The 14,191-nt window shown below is 35.2% G+C and overlaps 1 protein-coding gene across 7 annotated transcripts in view; it reads left to right on the top strand.

Moving 5' to 3' along the window:
* XPO4 (exportin 4) overlaps nt 1–9,816 on the top strand; it is a 212,280-nt gene extending 202,464 nt beyond the window's left edge. For all 7 annotated transcript variants that reach the window (XM_069080301.1, XM_069080300.1, XM_069080302.1 and 4 more), the window contains 2 exons: nt 778–870; nt 4,743–9,816. In XM_069080301.1, the coding sequence (XP_068936402.1) occupies nt 778–870; nt 4,743–4,940 (291 nt within the window). In that variant the 3' untranslated portion in view covers nt 4,941–9,816. The remainder of the gene's footprint in view (nt 1–777; nt 871–4,742) is intronic.
* The last annotated feature ends 4,375 nt before the right edge of the window (nt 9,817–14,191 follow it).

The following is a 14,191-nucleotide window of genomic DNA, read 5'->3' as shown; positions in this document are numbered from 1 at the left end:
GCAAAATCATGTGATGATTTCAGATAGTTTTTTTTTTTCTAACTTTAAGTCTTTTAAGAATGTAAAAATTATTAAAAATCCTTTTGTGAATTTAACTAATTACTCTTTATTATGTTGAATTGTGCAGGATAAAAAATTGTTGCTAATTTGACTTAATTGTTAAACTTAAGGCACACATGAGGACAGTAAGGCCTAGTGGATAGAGAGCTAATCTTGCAGTCAGGAAAACCTTGATTCAAGTCCCACCACTGCTACATACTGACTTATGTGGCTCTGGGCAAGTCACTTAACTAGCCTCTCAGTGTTCCCATCAAACTTTCTGTGGATTTACATTATAGAGTAAGTGCCAGTCTTTACTGGTAGAGAAAGTTCCCAGTTACTTCACCATAAGCCTCCAGAAATTTCTCTAGAACAATGGAATTCACAGGTCTAGCAGAGAAAAAGAGCTTTCATTGAGAACAACTTTATTTTGAAATTTGAAAATTGTTATGATTAAAAGCTGTTGGGAAATTTTATAATTGTATAAACCACAATGTGTCTTAGAATTTTAAATATTAATAATGTATTGTTATTTCATAGACTTTAAAAACTACTTCTATAAATGTTGTAATGGACCTGGTAAATTTAAACAGTTTTTTTTTTCTTATTTTTAAAATCAATAGATATGGGAAGGATGATTGAGTAGGTTTGTGAGTCCCATCTTTCTATCTTGATTTTTCAGAATAGATGACATGACAGTATGCTCTTTAAGAACTTTCATTTGTTGTATGATTTCAGCTGGTCTTTGATATGCTGGTATTGCAAAAGCACAACACAGAGATGACAACTGCAGCAGGCGAAGCATTCTATACATTAGTGTGTTTGCATCAGGTATTACGTCTTTACTATTTCATGTTTCAGAAGTTAAATCATTTTATAAATATTCTGGCTGTTGTGTGTGTCAGCTGGGATTGATCTGACAAATAGGAAACTTTTATTAATTGCCTGCTATCTGCCAAGAACTGTGCTAAGTTCTGAACCCCCTCCAAAAAAGACAAAACTGCATTTTGACTTATATCTAAAAATAACATGGGAGATCTATTATAATTTGTCCAGAGAAACTGTTAGAGAACCCTTTGGGCTTCAGTCAACTGTTTTGTTTAAGAAAGTACTAAGCTATTTTTCTATTTGCTTTTCACAGCATACTAATCCGGCATTGACCACCATATTTATACCAAAATTTATCTCTAGCAGTTTCATTAGGGTTATATAAGCAAGACTTTTTAGACTTCAATCCTGCCTCATATGAGGTTATATATAAAAAGATTACTTGCCAGTAGTTCAGATATTATGAGTAGTCTCTTCAAAAATGTTCTGTTGCTAAGTGCTTCAGGTCTAATATCAGTCAGGCTACAGTGCTTACTCCCTCAGCCTTAACTTTGCTCTCCACAAAGATGAAATCATATAATTACATAGCTTGAAAGGTGTTAATCTAGTCCTCTCGTTTTATAGATTGAAAAAACTGAGACCCCTCCACAAGATAAAGGGACTTGCCCACCTAGTGACAGACCCAGTACTAGAACCTGATTTCTTGACTCTTAGCCCAGTATTTTTTGTAGGGTCTGCTAATGCCTTTCTCCATCAATATAAAATGTTGTCATTTGCAGTTAATAAGCAGTCAGTGCTGTATCTCTTTTGAAAGCATTATGAATAATCTGAGCTGAGTCTTAAAGGAAATAAGGAATTCTGTGAGACAAGGATGAAGTGAGAATGCATTTCAGGCAAAGGGGCCAGTTCAAAGGCAGGGAGATGGGAAGGAGATGAGTGTCTTGTGTCCAGGGAACAGCAATTAGAATAGTTTGGCTAGATCAAAGAGCAGGTATTTTTAACATTTCTTATATTATGGACCCCTTTAATTGTCTAGTGATGCCCATGAACCTTTTTTAGAATAACGTTTTAAATTACATAAAATTAAATACATAGGATTGCAAAGGAAGCCATTTATATTGAAATACTATTCTCAAACTGTTTAAAAATAGTTAATGGAGGGGTGGCCCTGGCGTCAGGAGACCCGGGATCGGTTCTGGCCTCAGGTACTTGGCACCCACACAAAAAATAACTGGCCGTGTAACCTTGAGCAAGTTACTTAACCCCAATTGCTTTTAAAAAAAAAAGTTAATGGACCCCACAGTAAGAACTTCTACCATTGTGTGAGGGAAGGGGAGTAATGTATTATGAGGCTAAAAGGTAAGTTGTAAGTGGCTTTAAATGCCAGAGGAATTTATATTTGAGCCTAGAGTCAATAGTGAATCATTGGAATTTATTGAGTAGAGGAGTTACATATCCTACATGTAATTAAGGAACAGGACTTTTGTAGCTGTGTAGAAGATAGATTGTAGTGGATAAAGATTTGAGGTAAGGGAGGCTAATTAGGGGGCTGTTACAATAGTCTAGACAATGGACAATGAGGAAGTGAGGTTAAGTGAGTATGTGAGTGTGCGATATTTGAGTGTTGAGAAAGGGAATGAATGTCAGAGATATTATAGAGGTAGAAATGGCAAGAATTGGCAACTGATTAAACATTTAAGATGAGAAGGAATGAAGAGTCAAGGATAATGCTGAAGTTACAAATGTGGGACACTGTAATGATTATGGTGCCCTTGACAGATCAGAAAATAGGGAAGTTCAGATGTCTATACAGCATCCTGTTAGAAATGTCTTGAAGTGGGTAATACAGCACTGGGCCTCAGGAAAAAGCATGGGACTGAATGGATAGACGTTGGAGTCCTCTGCTCAGGGATTATAATTCAACCCATCAGAATCAAGTGAGGGGGTATGGAGAGAAAAGAGAACAAACAAGGTCCAGTATAGAGTCTTGAGGTACCTCCACATTAGGAAGTGATGTAGATGATTAACCAGCCTAGGAGACAGAAAAGAATGGTCAGGCAGGTAGGAGAAAAGCCCCAGGAAGTAGTATCTGTTTAAGAGAGAGTGGTCAGCAATATCAGGTGCTTCAGAGACATCAAGAAGAATGGAGATAGGCTTTTAAAATATATTACATATATGTCCTCTATTATTATTTATCCAGAGTGTTCTAACAGTTATGGAAGATCTAGAAGATAGCCCTGAGAATAAGTTGGTTTGCCATTTAGTGTATTCATTATTTTTATTATTATTCATTATTACTTTGCTTTTCCTATACTGAAGATTCCACAGTGCATTTCTGCAGCCCCTAGTTTTTGGTTTTTACTGAGCTATTATCTTCTATAATTTTGAACTTTAATTCTCAGTTAAAATGTACTGTTCTTGAAGGCAGTCATCACCTTCTCTTCCCTCTTTTATCCAGAATCCACTAGCCTCTAGTTTATATTCTTAATCTCCTCGGTGAATTAAGCAGCTGGGTGAATTGTAGTTATTATCTCTGCCCTGTCCTTGCTATCATTCTCAGGGACTTTATTCACATTAACAGTTTGTCCAAACAATTCCTCAATTCCAGTGACTCCCTTATTAACTTGTCTTTAGCTACACCTTGACATGGCCACAAAATATGCCTTGAATTTATATTTTCAAAGGGGCTTCCTCACAGTAACTCCACAAAGTAGCATTCCAATCATTCTTTTAAAGGCAAAAAAACTTAGACTCAGAGAAAGGTTAAATAAATTGCCTATGGTCATATTGCTAAAAAAAATGGAAGAATCAAGAGCTCACTCATACTGAGGTAATTTGTCTTTCATATCCAGGAACCTGGCATTATCTTTGTCTCTTCTTCTACATTCCTCTCATAACCTATCAGTTAACTTGTTATACTTATCCCCTCTTCAGTATTCCAGTTTCCACTTCCCTTCTCCAGGATACTTTACTAAATGCCTGGACACTATAGTAATTAACCTCTTAATAGGTCTTCCTGCTCCCATTCTTCCCTCCCCAAACAGTCCATCACATTTCTGGCAGCTTTGTCTTGTGTAGGCATAGACCTGGTCTGAGCACTTCCCTGTTCAGAACTCTTATATGACTCCCTTCCATGACTCTCTCTTGCCTTTCAAAGAAGGTCAAACTCCTTAGTAGCCTAGTAATTAGAACTCTTCACACACTGACCTTACTTTACCTTTTTAGCTGTATCATATTCCTCCCTTCTGCTTCATAACAGAGAGGTCTCTGGTCTTGGAATTAGGAAGATCTGAGTTTGAATTCTGCCTCAGACACTTATTAGCTGTGTAACCCTGGATAGGTCAGTTCACCTCTATCAGCCTTAGTTTCTTCCTTTAAAATGGAAATGATTGGGTAGCAATTTAAAGTTTATAGAATGCTTTCCACACTCATTATCACCTCAGAGTGAATTGAACTAGACGAATAGAGTTATCTCCACTATATGTATAGGAAACTAAGGCTTAACTGTATCTTTGTTTTCATACTAACAAACTAAACAAACCACCATAATTTTTTTTAAAGCATTTGGGGTTACACGGCCAGTTTTTTTGTGTGGGTGTTAAGTATCTGAGGCTGGAACCGATCCCAGGTGTCCCGATTCTGGGACTGGCGCTCTTACTCACTGCGCCACCTAGCTGCCCCACCACCATAATTTTGATAAATTGTCTTCCAAGGACAAAGTACATTTGATAAATATAAGTTGACCTGGAGAATATAGTATTTAAAGTCAGATAGAGAGAGAGAGAGAGAGAGAAAGAATTTGAAGTCTTACAAAACCATGTTTTTCTCTCTTGGTTACCATATTTGTATTTTTTACTACATATTTTCTTCATTAGGCTGAATACTCAGAATTGGTTGAAACCTTACTGTCAAGTCAGCAAGACCCAGTCATTTACCAGAGATTAGCAGATGCCTTCAACAAGCTCACTGCGAGCAGCACTCCTCCCACGCTGGACCGTAAGCAGAAGATGGCCTTCCTGAAGAGTCTAGAAGAATTTATGGCAAATGTTGGGGGTCTCCTTTGTGTAAAATAAACAACAAAACGATATGCTTAATTTAGACCCTTTCTGCAAAGTGCACTGAAATGCTGAAAGTTGACTAAGTCTTGTTCCTGTTTCTGGGTTCTTTGGCCATTTTGGATTTTGAAGAGCCTGAAAGTTTGTTATATAATTCAGTGACATGAGAGAGGTCAACTTTGAATCAGCTTCTGCTACTATGTGTTAGCCACAATCTGTCATGTGTATTGTAGAGAATGAATGGCAATTTGAAATTTTCAAAATGAAATTCCATATATGTGCAAACAGATATGGCACCATGAAATATATATTCAGTGCCTTTTTCCCCGTTTGTCTAAATATAGATGGCCAGATAAAGGTTAGAATTTTTGTTACTGAAAACATTTTAGATGGAATATTCTGTAGACATTCAAAACTCTACCTGGTTTTGCTGTTATAAGCTTTATTTTTTCCTCTCTGAAGATTGAGTTCACGATCCAGTGGGGGAAAAACATCACCAAATGTTGGGCTTATTTTTAAACTTCTGTATTTTATTTGTTTTGTATTTCTACATCAACCCAGTGTTACAGGTTTATGTAATACAGGTTTTTATTTTTTCTGGTGCCTGAGATTCAGGAGGAAAAAAACTGTATGTTTTGTTCCCTAAAAAGAACTTTAGGAACTGTAGCCATTTCATTGCCTTAATTTTAAAAAAGGAATACAAAAAGAGGAGGTGTTTTGGTAAAAATGCAAGTTTTGATGCTTCAACAATTGGTTTAGGTTGTTAGCTGCTGTCTCCCTATTTTCCCTTTTGATAGTATGTATTTCTGTCAACATGAGTCAATGAAAGGTTCATGTGTAGTCTATTTAAAGTTTGTTTTAATCCAACTACATTGCACACAGCTGTAACAATCTACACTGAATAGTTTGCTTAAGCAATAACATTCAAAGGGTGTAAATTATTGATTTATACAAACTATATTTTAAGTTGGGGCATTAGGGGCAATAATTACGCTAGACTGGGATGTCATACTCATTTCATCAGGAGCCACATAAATTTGATTTCAAAGGTAAAAAATACACTGTTAGATGCTCTACTATTTCCCACTTAGGTTTCGCAATCAGGGACTTGCTTTCCAGTGCTGCCATGCTCTCATTAATTCTGTGTGCCAGCTTAAATGATGAAAATGACCTTGTTTTAACAATCCACAAGTATACTGAACACAGTCTGATCTACAACCAGAAAATAGCAAATGTGAGGATAGACTGTACAGTGCTGTGCTTATGAGCATAATCGCAGGTTTTGGTAGGGAGGGGGGGTGAATTTGTCCTTCCATTATGTTCTTGATACTTATATGCTGTGGAATATAATATGTATAACATGTCCACTTCTCAGTTGTGTGTAGCATCACATTTGTAACTCTGTGTCATCTCCATCATTTCATCTCAAGACAGTCAGTCACAGTCAACTAATCTCTAGCATCTGAATTTTATCCGACCCATGCATGTGATATTACATATGAATTCAAGGGCAGAGTGCCATCACTCTTCTGAGATAGCTTTCTCTTAACTTAATTCATTAGTAAATAAAAGCTGGGCTGGAGTAAACCTATCTTAAAGACTGTTAACATAAATCTTTTTTTAGAAAAATATATTCAATTGATATGGCATCTTTCCATATCTTAAAAATATTTTCAGTAAGACTTATTAAAATGTGAAGCTATTTTTAGATTTCCTAAAATCCCATTTTCATCCTTCAGAATGTTAGATTGTTGCTATGTACATCAGTATCCACCTTATTTTGCATTGGTTTTCCATTTTTATTTTAACTAATGGACTCAGTTTTCCCCCTTCTTGGGCTCAGTAGTTATAGAGATGTGTGTATGTCCATCCCTTTGCAAAGGGTACTGCAACATAAGCTGTTGCAAATAGTTTGGCTGGAAGGGGCAGGAACGAAAATCAAGTTGGAAAAAGAATTAATAGTAATTTGGATTGTGAGAAACATTTTAATAAATAAATGGCATTCACACTTAGTAAACTGCCTACCAAGATTATAGTATCTTTACCAAATATGCCAAGGCTATTAATATATTAGTGCAATTTTGTGGGCAGATTTTGAATAAAATAATATTTGCTTTATATTGGACCAAATCAAACTTCAGAGAATTAAAATGTAATAATGTCAGATTGGGGGGGAAAATGTAGCAAGTGGGGATGTACACTAAAACAGCTAAACTTTGTCCAGAGCTATGTTTGTTTTGTGAGTGGGTTTTGTGTGTCTCTGTGTGTGTGGTTTGAATTCTTGCCCAGTGGGTATCAAAAACACTGTCTTATTCCAATAAGTTGACTTTCCTGTTGTAACTGACTACCTGTTAAATTTACAAGGATTTTTTAAAAAGCAAACACCTTTTTTTACCCCCTTTATATACATATGTTAAAGGGACACTGTCAAGTACTTTATCTCTAGACTGTGTGTGTGTGTAAATTTCTGCTCTTTATATATCTTTCAATCTCAGAGTTTTCCTTTCCCCTTTGTCCTTTGTTATTCATTTATTCATTTCCTTCACTTTGCCTGTTTGTTTCCCAAGGTAAAATCAAGTTGTCTTTTGTTAGCTTTTGTATTTATGTAGTAGTATTAAAAATGGTGTCATCATAGTTCTAGCAAAAAAGGTTAGTTTGTTACTGTACTACTTGTGGTTAGGTGGCTGCTTCTTCACGTGTATTTACTCGACAGTGTCCTTTTCATTGCTATTATTTGGTTCTTCCTGCTATCCCTAAATCTTTTTTGGATACATGGCATGTTAACATCACTCCATTGAGTTTCACCTGCTGTGAATTGTGGTTTTTTCTTTTTTTTAAGAAAAAAAATTTTTGCAGTTTTTCTTAGAAGCTGTTTATAGAATTCAGTCTTGTTTAATTGTATACCATGTATCTGATTGTATAACATTTCTCTTCAGATGAGATATTTATTACTCTAAAAAAATTTCCCTCATTTTCCCTTTTTTACCGTTCTGAGCGATTCTTACCCTATCCAAAAATTTTTAATATTCCCATCCCCGGTACCTAGTTTTCTTTATCCATTGACCTAAGTAAATATCATGTTTTCATTTTTCCCATCCCCATTGTCTTATCTCTGTTGCTAATTGTATGAATTCAAGCACCAAAAGGAAACCAATGTAATATTCATGGATTTTAAGATTGAGTGAGTGTCATTATAGATCAAAGAACCTGTCAATTGAACTGTTTTTGTTTTCTTCAGTTAGAAAATCATTGATGGTCTTTTTGCAGCTCTCATCACTAAAAGTAGCTGTGTCATCATGTGGTCTTAGCTGTTTCTATCACAGTTCCTTAGAGAATATGGGAGAACGAGGGTTTTTTAGTTCAGAAGTAACCTTAGTACTCACTCTCATATCCTACTAAATCAGAGAATAAAGAATTTGGTCCTGAGGTGTTTTTTGTTTTTTTGTTTTTTGCCTAGTAAGTTACAAAATTGTGAAAACCACTTAGCTACATAAGAATATGATAATGTTTGAAATTATTTTTAAATTGAAGATGTGTGGATATTCTAGGATTTGACTCAAATCCTTTTCTAAAAGGACTGAGTTTTAACCATTTTCTCAACAAAAAAAAAATTAAATGTATTGTGTTTGGAATTTTAAATTGGGCCTACTCTTTAAAAGTTGACATGGTTAAAGCTAAAGTTCAACACATCTTGACTATTTAAGAAATGTGAAAGGTGCCAGATTGATTGTAATAGTAACTGATGGGGTATCTCTAATGATAGAATATGTGTGGCCCAGGCACTGGTGTAAACTTTTCATTCACTCTGTTCTAATAATGTAAATCAAGCCTCTTTTGGAGAGGAGGGACGTGAGGTAGTAAGAAATGTTTTTGACCTTTAGGTCTGTTTATTTCTGTACTCTTTTCTAAAGACTATAGCAAAGTGACTCTGGTGATGGTTCTTTTATAGAGTTTAGGAGAGTGTGGTATGCACATTAATCTCCTAGGACTGACACCACAACTCATTTTGTTCTTGAACAGTTAACAGCTGCTTAACCGCAAGGTCTTTTGTGGTTTGTTAATCATCCAATCATCAGAGGCACTTACCCATCCCTTTGTCCCTCCCCTAATACCATTCCTCATTCCTGTCTGTAAAATGAGGCTTTAGTTCCTTTCCCTATCAGCCTTCATTCCTAGCACCCTTAGCTGTTAGGAGCTGCTATTGTGTACTAATAGCTAATTTTCCTAGCCTAAAATTAAATGCCACATCTGCACTAGATACCTATCAAGAAAGTCTGACCCAAGTGTGTTCTGAGTACAGACCTTCTGGTATACTGTACTACATAAAATTATAACAAATTACAAATTTTGGTATTGTGATTTGGTTCTCTGTACAAAGAAAAGCTCCATGCAGTGAATTTGTGGTTTTATGGTCACAAAATGTTAGCACTGCTACCATACAGCACGTGTAAATTTTTAAAAAATTTATAAATATTAAAATTTTAAACATATGCAAAGACTTTTTCCAGTTTTTTTTTTAAAGAGACCCAGGGACAGATATACTATGTTTAAATATTTACCTCGAACATAATTGATGAAGGTATAAAAGTTGCATTCACTTTTTCAAAAGATGCTGCAATAAGACTTTAGGAAGCAAATCAAGGCTATGTAATTGAGCCAGTTACAAGCTGAATATCAAACTGATGAAATTCTGTTTGTATTTTTTTAATCCATAAATGGGGGATAAAAATGTGTCTTTTTCACTAAATATTTTTATTGTATTTTTGTTTTGATCATGTGTGATTTGTTTGTGTTTTGGGGTATTTTCCAGACTTTTATGAAACTTGTTAAATCATGTTGGCTATTTAACTATCATAGAGTAAAAGTGGAAGAATTCATTTCACATTTACAAACTACTTTCAGACTGACTATTAATGAATTGATTTACATCAATAAGATAAAATATACACTTGCATGCCCCTTTTGGGAGAATCTTTAGACCCCATATAAAATAAAATTCCATTGTCTCCCATCCCCCCCCCCAAAAAAAAAAATTTAGTTTGGATGATAAATTATGGTGGTTGTCCTTAGAATATTCGAATACAAGAATGTAGCCTGCCCTTGGTCTTAGAAATATGATTCATTTTGGTCAATTAAACTTACATCTTTTGTCAGATTTGTGAAAATCAAATTTATATTTGCTTTTGGGTTAATAGTAACTTTTCAGGGTCTACTTTGAAGTATCCTCTTTATATAATCTAGGCATTCAGTAGGAAAAAAAGGAGAATTATATAGTATGTTTGACCAATAATTTATGGGAATCAGTAATTCTGTCTATCTTTTGCTGCCCAAGTTAAAAAAAAATTGAATTTATTACCCCGAAAAAAGGTATTTCTAAGAGTAAGGGACAACATGATGTAATTGAAAAAGTTTTCTCTGAGTCAGTGAAAGTGAGTGCTATCCATGGGGCAGGCCTCAGCTTGCTTATCTATAATGATGCCAGGTTTGGATTAGGTCACTTTTAAGGGCCCTTCCAGCTGTAATATTCTAAAATTCTCTTTGAGCATCAGAGTTTGGGATAGTTCATATTGAAAAAGAAAGTGATTTTGTAAAAATTTATTGAGTACCTAATATTGTGTGGTAGACAGTGTAGATGTTATTAATAAAAATATTCCTGCCCTCATTTGGAGTCTGGCACTAAGATACTAGGGAATACTGGGAAGGTATAATGTGATAGTACATTTGGAGAAGTGTTAAGTGCTATATTAGTTCATTGGAAGGAAAGATTTGGGGGGAGGGGTCAAGGAATTCAGTGGAAAAAATGACATTTTAGTTGAATTTTGTATTGGGAGAATTGGACAAATGATAGACATTCAGAAGTTGGGGGGGGGGGAGCAGTAATATAGAGTAGAAAGACTTGGATTTAGAGTCAGAGGACCTGAGTTCAAGTACTGTTAACACTATTTTAGTCCTGTGTGACCACTGACAAGTCACAGCTTCTCTGAGCTTCAGGCTCCCTCATCTGGAAAATGAGAGGGCTTGAATTAGCCATTGCTCTGCATCCTTCCATCTTTTAAGTAATAATGCATAGTTTGCTAGAGTATGATGTGGAATATTGGAATATAAGTCTGGAAAGTCCAGGGGAACATACTTAGATAAGAAGTTTGCATTTTCTTCTGCTACTAATCAGGAACATTAAAGATGACCCTATGAGGTGTCTTTTTTGCTTTATATTTGTATCCCCAGAACTTAGTACAATGCCTTTGCACTATAGTAAGTATGCTTATGATAAACCCCAATACATGCTGCTTGTCTGCCTTGCTTAACCAGACCTATTATTGAAGAAGTCATTTGTCGGCACTGTGTAGGCCATTTGGGATGTGGAAGCAGGAAGGACAAGTTGGAAGGCTATTGCAATATACTTGTTGAAAGGCCTTGACTGGGAATGGATAGGAAAAGTGGGGTAGAAGAAAAGGCTTGGAAAGAAATTAGTTTTGAGAGAAAGATGGTGAGTTCTGTTGGAGACAGACCCATTGAACTGCAGTCAGGAGAAACCTCAGGCCATCTACTCCAGCCCCTTGATTTTACAGATAAAGATGTTGAAGCCCATGGAGTTTTAGTTCCTTACCAAAAGTCACACAAGTATTAAATATCCCATGGGGTCTGATCCTGGCCTTCTAACCCCAGTTCCAGGGCTTATTTAGTTTGAAGTGCTAGCAGCACAAATGGGTGGAAATATCCTGGACACATTGGAAATGCTGTCATCAAATCAGATGTCAGAGATTTGGGAATTGTCTGCATCAAGTTTGAAGCCAAAGTGCAGGTGAAATTCCCAAGGGAAAAAGTGGAGAGAATGTAAGCATCTGAAGGAAGAAAATGAAATGGATAGGCTAACCAAGAGAATGTCTGGCACCAAAGCCCAGGAAGAGAGAAGGAATTCACAAAAGACATGTCAACTGCAGATGAGAGATCAATTAAGAGAATCGTTAGTAAAAGTGATTTTAATAATAAAAATTCATTACTTTAGTGCTTATAAGGTCATTCATGGTATATGATGAATGACAAAATGAAAAACCACTATTGGGTAAAAGCCATTTTTGCAAGGGATTGAGCATGAAGAATTAGAACCAGGGAATTAATCTTTTGATAAATTAGTCTAGCAGGAAAAGAGGGGATAAAGGAAGCTGGAAGAGATAATGGTAAAAAAAAAAAAGTTATATATACATAACATATATATGTATGTAGGTAAATAAATTTTAAAGAATCAGATTATTTGTAGGCAGAGAGGAAAGAGCTAGTGGAGAAGGGTTAGGCTGAAGATGTAAAGAAGTAATGATTAAATGACAGATGAAATAAGGTACCCAAAAATGCAGGAGAGTATGGGATGAGAATATAAGTGAAAAGTTTAACCCCCAAAAGTAAATAACCAAATCATAAAATGTTAGAATTGGAAGGGAATTTAAAAGTCAAGAGTGGGGGAAAAAAAGGAGGTGAAGAGAAATTTTGGTCTGGAGTAGAGAGAATTTGAGTAACCTTTCAACTTAATTTTTTAAAACATGCTTTTCATTGAAATTGTAATTTTTTATATGTAATTGGAAAAAAATTAAATGCAGGCACATAGATCAAAAAGGAATGAAAAAAAGAAATCAGAACTATTTTTAGGTTATTCTACCAACTACAGGACTATAGTGCATGAAAGACAGCAATTAAATCAGCATAGTATAGCCAAGTAGAGATATCTGGGTTCTAGTCCCACGACTACTACCAGCTATGTGACCTTGGGCAAAATCATTTAGCTTTGGGACATTAAGGTGGTGAAGTGAATAAAGCACCAGCCCTGGAATCAGGAGGGGCTGAGTTCAAATGTGTCCCAAGACACTTGACGCACTTACTAGCTATGTGACCTTGGGCAAAGTTATTTAACTTTTCAGGTTCATCTCATTAATGAGGAAGTTGAATTAATCTCTCTTCTCAGTCTTTTTCAGTTCTAATTCTATAATCATAAGCAAATATGGAACTAAACATTGATTTATGAAAGAAATCTTTAATATTTTCTTATCTCATTAGTCTTAAGGACTAATAAGCATCTTACTAGTCTTAAGGACCTAGATTGGGTTTTACATGGTATGACAGTTCAAATTAAGTCAATTTGCCATTCATTTTAAATGTGAAGGGAGGGAAACAACATGGAAAAACGTCAGTGACATTCTTTAAAATTAAATGAGAAATACTACAAATGGAAATTGCACACAGTGCAACAAGCTTATGACTCAATGAACAATCTTATTTAGGGCTATTATTGTAAAACAAGGTAAAGTGGATAGAGCACCAAACCTAGAGTCAGGAAGACTCATCTTCCTGAATTCAAATTTGGCCTCAGACATTTAGTAACTGACCCCGGGTAAATCATTTAGCACTTTGCCTCAGTTACCTCATCTGTAAAATAAGATGGAGAAGAAAATGGCAAGCTACTTCAGTATCTTTGCCAAGAAAACCCCAAATGCGGCAGTGAAGAGTTGGACATGATTGAAATAACTCAACAAATGTAAAAAACTTTTTACCAGCTATTTATCCATAGAATTGTGTTACAACAGTATTATTTCCTTAAATTGATAGATGTTGATTGAAACTGAAGCAAAAAGCTTATACCCACTAAACATTATGTTAAATATTTCATTCTCTTTATTGACTATACAATTCAGATTTTGTTCTTTATTTTGACATGACTGTAAAAGAAAGAACCTTTGGCTTGGAGCCAGAACCATGTTTTGATTTTTTATTTCTGCAGTCTTATACTTCGGTGTAGGTGCAGTATAAATAGTAGACTTCCCTGAGGTGTAAGAATGCAATAAAGTTCTTAATGATATTCTTAATCTAATGATTAAACCAACTGCCATCAATAAAAAAAAAGAATCATCAAGAATTGGCTATATCCTGTTAGTATCTCTTTTAATGCCCATTAAAAAAAATTCAATTAGCAAAGGTTTATTGAAAAAATCCTACTTTTAAAGTGAATTCTCTAATTTTCAAATAAGCCCCATCTATACCAATTTGGGAACAGTACAAAGAAAAAAAGGAGGGGAAATCTATTTATGATTAATTACATTGTAGTTAGAAAAGCAGGTAGAATCTGCAAACTACAAGCCAATGAGCTGAATTTCTATTACTTGCAAAATTCTGTAATACATTATCAGAAGGATGGTTTGCGGGCATTTTTAAAGAGACAGTAATCAGTCACTTAGTCAAGTGGTAATCACTTAGTGAAGAATCAATTATACTAGTCTGAAAAC

This window comes from Petaurus breviceps, unplaced genomic scaffold, assembly GCF_028583685.1.
Source record: "Petaurus breviceps papuanus isolate PSGF00001 unplaced genomic scaffold, PetGlider_PUasm1.0 91133, whole genome shotgun sequence".
Taxonomy (NCBI): domain Eukaryota; kingdom Metazoa; phylum Chordata; class Mammalia; order Diprotodontia; family Petauridae; genus Petaurus; species Petaurus breviceps.
The sequence above is the reverse complement of the archived record's forward strand: the minus strand, read 5'-3'. Positions and strand labels throughout refer to the sequence as shown.